The 10365-nt window shown below is 37.7% G+C and overlaps 2 protein-coding genes across 3 annotated transcripts; one reads left to right on the plus strand and one right to left on the minus strand.

Moving 5' to 3' along the window:
* Window positions 1–46: 46 nt before the first annotated feature.
* On the minus strand, window positions 47–7280 carry Gyf (GIGYF family protein Gyf). The gene is made up of 21 exons (XM_066298167.1): window positions 7187–7280; window positions 6669–6782; window positions 5027–5159; window positions 4636–4927; window positions 4372–4586; window positions 3928–4319; window positions 3699–3876; window positions 3442–3599; window positions 3195–3378; window positions 3057–3137; window positions 2790–3003; window positions 2479–2630; window positions 2273–2413; window positions 2051–2215; window positions 1669–1840; window positions 1345–1613; window positions 1153–1293; window positions 864–1106; window positions 658–808; window positions 380–606; window positions 47–328 (listed from the first exon to the last, which is right to left on the minus strand). Exons 1-21 carry the CDS (start codon window positions 7264–7266, stop codon window positions 203–205), a joined length of 3828 nt encoding a protein of 1275 aa, XP_066154264.1. The 5' UTR covers window positions 7267–7280; the 3' UTR covers window positions 47–202.
* Window positions 7281–7520: 240 nt separating this feature from the next.
* LOC136347839 (FK506-binding protein 59-like) lies at window positions 7521–10283 on the plus strand. 2 transcript variants are annotated; one of them, XM_066298178.1, is made up of 7 exons: window positions 7521–8070; window positions 8601–8743; window positions 8800–8923; window positions 8984–9382; window positions 9435–9793; window positions 9951–10114; window positions 10173–10283. In XM_066298178.1, the coding sequence occupies exons 1-6, from the start codon at window positions 7878–7880 to the stop codon at window positions 10101–10103; spliced, it is 1371 nt and encodes a 456-aa protein (XP_066154275.1). In that variant the 5' UTR covers window positions 7521–7877; the 3' UTR covers window positions 10104–10114; window positions 10173–10283. The 2 variants fall into 2 exon arrangements, with proteins under 2 accessions (XP_066154275.1, XP_066154274.1); XM_066298177.1 differs by having other exon boundaries at window positions 7522–8070; window positions 9951–10283.
* The last annotated feature ends 82 nt before the right edge of the window (window positions 10284–10365 follow it).

The following is a 10365-nucleotide window of genomic DNA, read 5'->3' on the forward strand; positions in this document are numbered from 1 at the left end:
AAGTGGGATGGATGAAGGGTTTAACTTAGAAATGAAACTTAAAAAATTAATATTTAAACCTAATCTTGAAAACAAAGAATTTATTACACATAAATAAGCAATATGTTAAACTAGAAAACGTTCTTAAAAATCATTATATATAATATATAATATTAGAGGTACAATTATTATTAACAAATATAACTTCAATTTAGTAGCAAAATTAAGAATTATCACCGTAATCGCGATCTCCAACATTGATCCTATCGGGAGCAGATGTAACGTTGAAACCTAAGATACGAGAATCGACCTTTAACATTTTTGATTTCTTGCTTTTCTTGTTCTTTCCCTGAAATAATGTTTTCGTTACAATTATATTTGGTTTAATTAAATATCTAACCTTGACTTCTTGAAATTCAGTACTGTTGTGCATCGAGGGAGTTATGGCAGGCGCGGGTGAACACATATCATCTTTGTGAGCGTTTTTAGGCTTGAACGAGCGCCTTTTTTCCAGGAAATTATTGGTGAATTGTTGGGTGGCGTTATTCTCGCCCAGGTACATTCTGCAATATTCTCTTACCTCGAAAGCAGACTCGATGTCCCGTAAAAAGGTGACGAAAGTCGGAACTACACATTAAAATAAATGTGCGAAACAGGCAAAAAGAAACCATTACTCACCATCAACGTTGGTATCAATACTCGATAAAGCCTTAAAACACCAGTTGGTAAATTCATCATCGACGTTATTGTTATGATTCTTTTTACTGGCGGTAGCTTCTTCCTTCTTCGCCTTGGATTTTTGGTGTTGAGGCTGCTGTTGTTTGGGAGGCTGAATTTTGGGACATTAATAATGATTATTCGATTTTAAGAGATTCCAGGCAAACCTGTTTGGAAGCGCTGTTGATCGTCGACATCGAATTGCTCTTCGCAACATTGGACGGTTTGGTAGGTTGCGGCTTTGGGGCGGGATCGTCCCAAAATCCACCTGTAGTGGTCGCTGACGAAGACCATTGCGAAGAAGCGCTTGCCCAACTAAGACTTTGACCGCTCCAAATCGTGTTGGTTTGCTGAATTGGCGCGGCCTCTCGCGATTCTTTTTCCTTCTTTAATCGGGCTTCCGCAGCTTCCTAATATACCGTGAGTCATATGCATAAGAATTAAAAAAAAAAATACCTTCGCTAATCTTTCCTGCTCCTCAGCTTGAATCTCTGCTAACGATTTCACTTTTCTAGGTTCCATCGCTTTTGCCCAACCCAATTGAATCCCACCAGGTTTCTCCACTGACTGTTGCTGTTGCAGTTGCAATTCTCTTTCCTGGAATTTTTTTTTAAACGATCTTAAAGCTCACGAGTTTTTGAGGCACACCTGAGCCCTTTGAGCTTGTAAAGCTGCCTCTTGTGCCTTTCTTTCCTTTTCGGCTTTCTGGATTTCAGTCAGACTCATGCCGAAAGTGGAATTGGCTTGTGACCATGGAGCAGCTTTAGCTAACGACAATTGTTCCAGGCGTCTTTCCTCTGCTCTCTGTCTCTCTTCTCGTTCTCGTTGCTCCTTCTCGCGTTGGATCCTTTCATCTTCGATTTTTTTTCGGTCTTCATCTGAACGTTTTTTGGCTTCTTCTTCTAGTTTTCTTTGCTCTTTACGTTGCATTAAACCGCTATAATTTGTCCGTGTTTCTGTGAAAATTATTACCTTTCAATTTCCTCTTTTCCTCGAGTTCCCGCAATCGTTTCTCTTCCGCTTCTTTCTTGGCCTTCTCTAGTTCTTTCTTTATCCGCTCCTCCTCCTTTTTCTTTCTGTCAATTTCAGCTTTTCGTTCCGCTTCTAGTTTCTTTTGTTCCAGTTTTCGTTTCTCCTCTGCTTCCTACATATTGACATTATTCAGAAATTTAATATATTATTAGGATGGCCAGATTATCAATTTGAGATTTCACGGGGAGTGACCCCCCGTCCTAATACCTCTAGGCCTTCAAAGAATGTAAATAGTTTAACCTAATCTAAACTAATCGAATTAATATTAATCTAAGTGTAACAGTATTCAAAGCTATTTCATCAGTTTATATTGAATTCTTACCTTTTTCTGTTGTTCTTCTTCAGCTTTCTTTTTCCTCTTCACCTCTTTCTCATCATCTTTCTGTTTACTCTCCTTCGTCTTCTCAGACTTCTTTGCTTTTACCTCTACCAGGACTGATTCCTCAGGTTCACGTGATACTTCAAGCGGTTTACTTGTTTTTTGATGCTTGGGGAAGGAATTATTGTTCACAATGGGCATTTAAAGGGGCTTGCCACAACTCACCGCTGGACTAGAAGATGATGGCGGCTGTTGCACATCCCACATGGATAATGGGACTTCTGGCTGAATTTGATTAGGCCATTGTTGTGGCGGAGCGGCCGGAGGGGCCGTTCCGAACTGATTGTGTTGCCAAAATGACTCCACCTAGATTTGTTTAATCCCTACATTGTTAAACCCAAAGCAGAGCGAAAATGGAATGGGAAAAGTACCAAATTTTGCTGTTGTTGCTTTTCCTGGAGCTGTTTCAATAGTTTGGCGATGGGATCGTTTTCTCTGTTCGCGCTGGGATCCATCCCTTGTGGAGTTGGTACTGTGAGGCCTAAAGCGCCGCTTAACCCACTCTGTAGTGGGTGTCCTGCACCTAGAAAATATGAAACGAACCCTTATTTTGTAAATATTTGCAATCTTGAATATAGGTAAAACAAGCATGCTTCTGTGGAATTTTATTTCAAATAAGACTTGTTTTTGTTGGCTCAAAACAGCCTATAAGCACTATTAGTTTCTCGCAGTTTTTACTAACCAATTCCCGCTCCGGGAATACCGGATAAACCTCCAGCAAGATTGTCTGGCGGCAAGGGACCGGGTATTCCTGTAGGAAGGGCATTAGGCATTGTACTTGGTAGTCTATTTTGCATGGATAAAAAATGCGGCATATGTAAGTGAGGGTCTGTCGCTGCAGCCGCAAGATTCGGCGGTTGCTTGTCTATAAGTCCAGAAGGAGGGAGTTTATTCGCCTTGAAGAAAAATAAATAAATTCTCCCATACTATGAGAGAGGAAAGGACGCACTTGCTGCATTTGACTTATCATGTGCATTAAAGGATTTACTGGAGGATGCTGCTGCACATACTGGAGATCTTGAGGAACTTGCTGAAATTAACAAAGCAATGGTCTAAGTTTTATTAGTAGCTTGACGAGGCATGTTACCTGCTGTTGCAATATCAGTCTTTGAGCGGCTATTTCTTGTTGCTGGACCGCGATGGCACTCCACGGGTCGGCCAGAACTCGTGCCTGCGCTTGTTTAAATGCCTGCATCTGTGGCACAAACGGGTACTGACGGTCTGGTTCCGATATCTTGGATATGTCATTTTTCAATACTGGGAAACGCATACTACAAAAATGCAAAGATTTACGTTAAAATTTCCAACATTCATAATAATGACAAAACGGCAACCTGGTTTGGAATGGATTTGAGTTACACATGGCCATAAGTTCGCCAAGCAAGAAGAACCGCTCATCGCATTGCCTCCGCACTTTCAAATCCTGACCGAAATACCCTGCTTTGAACCACTCCGACATTTCCATGTTGGTAAATGGGCCTTGCATTTGCCCCTGAAACCAACAACCTATTTTTTATACAATAACAAAATAAGCGTTAAGGAATTTTTGAAAAACTTCGCTAAAATTGCGTTTTAGTCCAACAATAAATACCTGAGGATCTTGGTAAAACCATTTGTCCTGCCCTGGAACAGAGAGATTTGGAGGGGGCGCCAAATTGGGCAGTTCAAATGTCGGTTGCACCTGAGTATTTTGTTTAGGAGGATCCTCGTCTACAACCAGTTTGGAAATGAAAGCTTCTTGAAGTTTCTCAAAGTCATTCTCCTCAGCTCTGTTTGATAATAAAATATCTATTCAGAAAAACGTATTAAAATATCCTTACTTCTCCTGGATTTTGGGTTCTTGAACATCAGAACTTTTTAATGGTCCTTCAGATTTGGCCCTATCCCTATTGCTAATAGAATCCTTGAGCTTATCGCCCGCTTCGGGAACAGATAATTTTCTCTCTCTATTAGATGGAATATCCCTTGAGGCATATTCTTGATTATCAGGAGGAATTTTATCCTGAACAAAAAAACAAATAAAACTATCTTGACTATATAGATTGTTCAAAGGCATTACCTCCCGAATCGAGTCATAATCAATGTCTTTAACTAAAGACATTGTTGATTTTGAAGTAAGTAATGGAGGGTGCGTTTTATGCGAAATATGCTGCTGGGAGGAGGATTTGTGTAAACCATCTTTTTTCTGTCCGCTAGATTTGCCACCATCCGACTTAAAATCAAAGTTAAAATCGCGTTAGAAACATATAGAGTAGAAAATTTACCTGATGCTCATCATCCGAGCCATGAAAAGCTCCCCGATCGTCAAAAGACCCACCACTTTCCACTGGATTCTCAGTGGCCCATTCTGGCAGATGATCCTCACTCTCCCACGACCTCCTAGAGTTCGGACCTCGGGTGCCATCAGCCCAACGCCCGCCTCTTTCTGGCGGACCAGTCCTCTCTTCTTCACCGTCACCTCTCCAACTCGACTGGCGACCTAAGAAAAGAACAATAACTTTGTCCTTACCCAAGTTTAAACTAAATACCCCATTTCTCGTGCATGCCCCTGCCTAAGGAAGACATTCTCCATCCATCTCCTTCCTCAGAATCCCTACCCCGTCGCCAATTATCCATTGAAGATGGTCGCGAACTATACTCCTTTCGAGGACTCCAATCAGAGGTCTCTCCATTTCCCCAAGTGCCCTCATAATTGGGCCTTCCATAAATTTGATAACCTCCTCTTCCACGGCTGCCTCTCCCTCCACGATCGAGGGAGGTACCTCTTCCACGTGGAGCGCCACTCAGGCTCAAGGGGCGACCTTGCCAACCCCCAACTCTCTATACACAAACCAGAAAGAGAAGTTAACTTATGCATATTATTTAACAAAATTTTAGCTTGTAACAAAGAAGGTTTCCAAGATAAAATTGAATACTTGCCTCTTCTTCAGTTGTTGGTAAAAGGGCCAAGGGTAAAAGTGTAGTATCTGAGTACAAAGTTTTAAAGTTAGCAAGACTGGCAGGCGGTTTTATGTTCCGGTCAAACAAAGCTAACATTTCCTCTCTCCCATACCTAAGCAAAAGGGTTTAATTGTACAATTGGCCTTTTTTGTCTTTACAATAATTAATTCCTTTAATTCAGGTTGTTACAAGACAAGAACTATATTGAAACAGTAAGTATATGGGATGTTTGGGTCAGGATTGAGAGGATTTTTTTAGAATACTGCACAAAAACTAATGTATTCAGTAAAAACTCAGATTTTCAAAAACAACATAATATTCTTCATTTCAACAAAAACAAGTAATAGGCTCAATTAATTCTTTATTACTTCTGTTAATATGCATAGACATCAGTATCTACCTTAAATGTTTCTGTGCAGTGTTCAATGTGAAATTGGGCTGGCAATATCCAGTGGCAATTTGTTTGATTCTTTATAACCAAGATCCTGCTTGCCCTAAATCTTGTCATCATCAAACTGATATATGGCACTGACTAATACGGGACTAATATTTTGGATATACTTTTCCTTCAAGGTTTCTGGCTTTTGCTGTTATGTTAATATTAAAATTTCTAAGAACCGTGATTTTATTATCTATGAGTGTTCCTACCATATTTGCCAATATGTTTATATCCATTGCCGGAGCAGCAGTAAGATTTTAATCTGAGACACTGTTATCCATTTGCTTTTACGTTAATTCTCTTAAAGAACTACATTTCGCTATGATTTAGCACTCCACCTAACCTCACAAATATATATAATCGGTTTTCGCTTAAAATTTCGGTTCCGCTTCTGAAAAATTGTGGAGTGTTTCGATCAGAATAAAGAGGGTCTTCAGGGAAATTAAACATTATTGATCAAAAACTTGAATTTTCAAGAACGACACAATCTAACTCCCTACTGAGCCCTATAATTTCAATTTGGGTCAACTTCCAGTCATCCGTCAACTTCCACCACTGTCAGTGTCCCGACCACGAAGATGAAGAGCGTACGAAAATGCATAGGCAGCTGATAAGATAGTAAGAGATTAAATTTAAAAAAACCTACATATGAAAACTTCCGTATCACTAAAACAGGGGCGTACAAAATCCATAGGCACCCGATAAAACCGTCAAATAAAAAATACCCTGCATATGAAAATGATCACAAATCATTGTCAAACTCAGACATTAGAATGAGATCTACTTGATTTGATTGTGTTCTTGCTTAACTGAAACTCTTACATAAGTTTTATGACTTCCAAAATACTACAAATATAATAAATAAATTTCTCTATTCCTGTTATGCAGACAAAACCAAGGCACTGGGTAGAAAGAAAAATCAAGTTGGATTAATAAGTGGTTGCTGCAATGTGTAATTGTCTTAAAAAAACTCAAGACCAAAATAACATTAAGTCAACCTCTTAAAATGAAAACAATAACAATTTTTTAAAGATGGAAATGGAATAGTTAAAGGACTCTAAGGAAGGAAATCCTAACTAGAATTTCAAAAATATTTTCAGTGAAGAATGTGAGGAATTTGAATTTAATAATTCTTATATTCTAAAGGGTATGTGTAAAATTAATGTTTTAGTGTTTACTTACCGGTAGTCAGCTAATTGACACCGTTGTCCACCTCCACCAGCTCCTCCTCCAGCATTGCCCTCCGAAGAGAGGTTGCGAATCCAGTCAGGACCAAAGTTCATTGAGTCAGTCATACTAAAACAAGTACACACTATCAAAAACTACTCAAAAAAATCTTAATGGGTTGAAATGTGGTTACATTTCAGAAGATGTTTGAGCCTGGCACAAATAGTGGCACAATCTAAAAATGGAATAGACTATTTATAGTAGTTGGAATGACTAAAACTATGAAACTACTAAGACTAGGAAGTAGTCTGGTCTAAAATGGGGTGTAATGTGTGAGTTTTTAGGTTGTCATATGTGAGATCTGACCATGAAAAGGCAATGTGAGCATCAAGGCCCCAGGCCAACATAGGTGGCAATTTTGCTCAGAGCACATACTGGTAAATAAGGAAAAACTCCCAAACCACTGTTTGTTTGAGTGTACTTTCTTTCCTGCATTTGGGATCGGGATTCCTCGAGGATTAATTCAAAATTACCTGCAAATAATACCGTTTTTTAACTTCGAAAATGCGATCAACATTAAATGGCTGCAGCCAAATTGTAGGTTATCGCGCATGTGTCATGTTGTCAAAAAACTTAACAAACAAAAAATCTCTGTGCTGTCCCGACAATTTGATTTAGGCAAAAATAGTACACTCAGTGTTGGGTGAGTGTTATGATTTTTTTTTTTAATATTTAATATTTCATATTTCCCGTTATTTTTTCCTGAAAAAAACTGGACAACAATAAACAATTGGACAGAATCTAAATATATTCAATTAAGAAATATGACAAATTGAGGCAAGAGAGGAAAATAGACATAATAAACGAGAGCAGAATTAGACGTTATTTTATTTTAGCGAACATAAAGTATCGATTGGTAATAATGATTTATGACATTCATATGTTCCCATTTCTTGTCTTGCTGTCAAATTTATTATTCATTTTCATCTGTTAATTATTTAGCTCCATTCGTGTTTCTGAAATTCTAGGTTTCCGGTTCTTTTATCTGCTGCTTTATTCTAGAAAGAATAGGAAATATTAGTACACTGGTCTTCAGTTATTCTGCTTATTCTACCCATTTTGTATCTGTCTCCTTCAAGTATCTAATGAATGCTAGAGTCTAAAAGTTGAGGCATATTTGATCATTTTTGCATGCGCTAGCTCCAAATTCCTACCTAACTAAATATGGCTGAAGTGGATATTTCCCCTAAAAGAAATGGGACACTTTTGAAAAAGATATTAAAGGAGGGTACTGGGGATTCCCTCGTTCCTGAAGGATCCAGAGTCCAAGTCCACTACACTGGCACCCTTTTGAATGGAGAAAAGTTTGATTCCAGCCGAGATCGAAATACTCCTTTTGAGTTTGAATTAGGGAAAGGTAGGTCTCAAACCTTTGAACTTCCTTCTTTTAATTACTTAAAATAATTATTCCCAAAGAAAAAACTACAATTTTTTTTATAGATTATGTTCAATTAATCATTCCTTAATAAACTTAAAACATGCATTTGTGCCTGGGTTTACATACCCTGAGTAGATTAGTCAAGTGGTAGGATAATTTAATGTATGACTTGTTCAAGCACTATCACATTCATCAAGTTCATTACAGGGTCTTATTCATACAAGTTGTAATATATTTACTAAATATATTCATCAATTTTATGAACAAAATAATTGAATTCCACTTGACTAATTAAACTTTGTATTATGTAAGTTTTTTATGTTTTACATTTATTGACATATTCAAGACTTTATTATATATAAAATAAGTGTCACATGCTAAAAATCTTTATAAAACCAATCAGAAATTATGCACTTTTTTCAAATTTTTTTTGTTATTAATTAATCCTTTATTTATCCATACATCTGCCATTTCATTATATTTTATTGTAATGAAGTTTGCTTTTACAGGAAGTGTTATTAAAGGATGGGACATCGGTGTAGCTTCCATGAAAAAAGGAGAACAAGCAATTTTAACTTGTGGCCCTGAATATGCTTATGGTGCTCTTGGCAATCTACCACTTATTCCACCTGACTCAACATTGAAATTTGATGTAACATTATTACATGAAAGCAACAACTAAGTTACTCATTTACTGTTTATTTTAAGGTTGAAGTTATTGATTGGAAGGCTGAAGATCTGACCACAAATAAGGATGGGGGTATTGAAAGAATTGAAGTTTTAACCCGAGGTGAAGGCTATATTTCACCAGTTGAAGGCAGCCATGTGGACGGTGTGTTTATTTAAATGTTACCATCACTGAATAATATGTAATAAGTTTTTATCTTTTTAGTTAACATTATTGGGAAATATGAAGGTCGAACTTTTGAAGACAGAAAAGTTGTTTTTAACCTTGGTGAAGGATCTGAAGTTAATGTTATTGAAGGGGTTGAAAAAGCTTTGGAAAAGTTTAAGAAAGGTGAATCTTCAAAGCTAATTATTAGCCCTAAATATGCCTTTGGAAATATTGGATCTGAGGAGTACAACATTCCCCCAAATGCCACTGTTGAATATGTGGTCACCTTGAACAATTTTGAGAAGACGAAACTCACCTGGGAGATGGATTCTGAGGAGAAACTAGAGCAGTGCAAAATCTTCAAGGAAAAGGGCACTAATTACTTTAAAAATGCCAAGTATCAGTTGGCCATCAAGTTTTACAAGAAAATTGAAGAATTCCTGAAAGAAGAACCAGGTGAGTTGTGTATTTTTCTATTTATTGAGTATTAACTAATGCATTTTTTCAGAATTATGTAGTGAAGCTGTGGACCAAAATGTTTCCCTTCTCTTAGCTTCATACTTGAACACCTCTTTGTGTTATTTGAAAACTAAGGACAACTTTGAAGCAAAAGCAGCTGCCACCAAAGCTTTGGAATTGGATCCCCGCAATGAGAAGGCTCTGTTCAGGAGAGGTCAAGCGTTTTTAGGCCTCGGAGAGGCTGGATTGGCCGTAAAAGATTTCAAAGAGTGTCTGATAATTGACCCCAAAAATAAGTCAGCTCAAACACAACTGGCTCATTGTAACAAATTATTAAAACAACAACTGCAAGAGGAGAAAAAAATATACGCGAATATGTTTGATAAATTCGCCAAAATGGATACCCAGGTGAATTGAAATTAACTGACTTAATATACGTAAAAAACTGGAATTACAGGGTTTAGTTCGTTTTTTTTTTCTCTGAGAAGGTTCGTACCGTTCCCATTATCGATGCACAATAAACTTTTTATGTGAACAGGGCGTTTTTCTTTTTATGTCTTCAAAGAGGGAAGAAAATGAGAAGCAAAGAGAGCCGAACGTGATGAGTTGCGTGGGTGAATGGGGCAAGGAAGACAGAGAACGGGAGCCGAGCGAATTCGAAAAGGAAAATCCCAACATTTTGCTGCTCAATAGCAGTGGAGAGTTTAAAGATATGTAGACTTATCAAAGGTACATGCCCTATATTAAATTCGGATAACTGGGGTAATATCTCATTTTAATCCGAAAGCATATGAAAATTTCCCAATCATCAACAAGATAAACGTAGTCAATGTTGTCGTTCTGGAAAAGGTCGGAGGCAGTTTCTTAGTAATACACAGGAAATCACGACACTAAGCGATACTGTGTTTTTATTTCAACAGACATTATTCTCTTGATAAAGTTGTCAGGAAAGGTAGATGGATATTAGCTTAACACCCTAT

Source organism: Euwallacea fornicatus, chromosome 30 (assembly GCF_040115645.1).
Source record: "Euwallacea fornicatus isolate EFF26 chromosome 30, ASM4011564v1, whole genome shotgun sequence".
Classification (NCBI taxonomy): Eukaryota; Metazoa; Arthropoda; class Insecta; order Coleoptera; family Curculionidae; genus Euwallacea; species Euwallacea fornicatus.

Bases quoted from the DNA above. Each gene is read 5' to 3' on its own strand.
- Gyf (XM_066298167.1), bottom strand. From the start codon at position 7,266: ATGCGCGATAACCTACAATTTGGCTGCAGCCATTTAATGTTGATCGCA. The intron at 3,004-3,056 runs GTGCGTCCTTTC...TTTTTCTTCAAG, and splicing joins TGATAAGTCAAATGCAGCAA to GCGAATAAACTCCCTCCTTC. The intron at 1,614-1,668 runs GTAATAATTTTC...TGCAACGTAAAG, and splicing joins GGAAAAGAGGAAATTGAAAG to AGCAAAGAAAACTAGAAGAA.
- LOC136347839 (XM_066298178.1), top strand. From the start codon at position 7,878: ATGGCTGAAGTGGATATTTCCCCTAAAAGAAATGGGACACTTTTGAAA. The intron at 8,071-8,600 runs GTAGGTCTCAAA...TTGCTTTTACAG, and splicing joins TGAGTTTGAATTAGGGAAAG to GAAGTGTTATTAAAGGATGG. The intron at 8,924-8,983 runs GTGTGTTTATTT...TTATCTTTTTAG, and splicing joins TGAAGGCAGCCATGTGGACG to TTAACATTATTGGGAAATAT.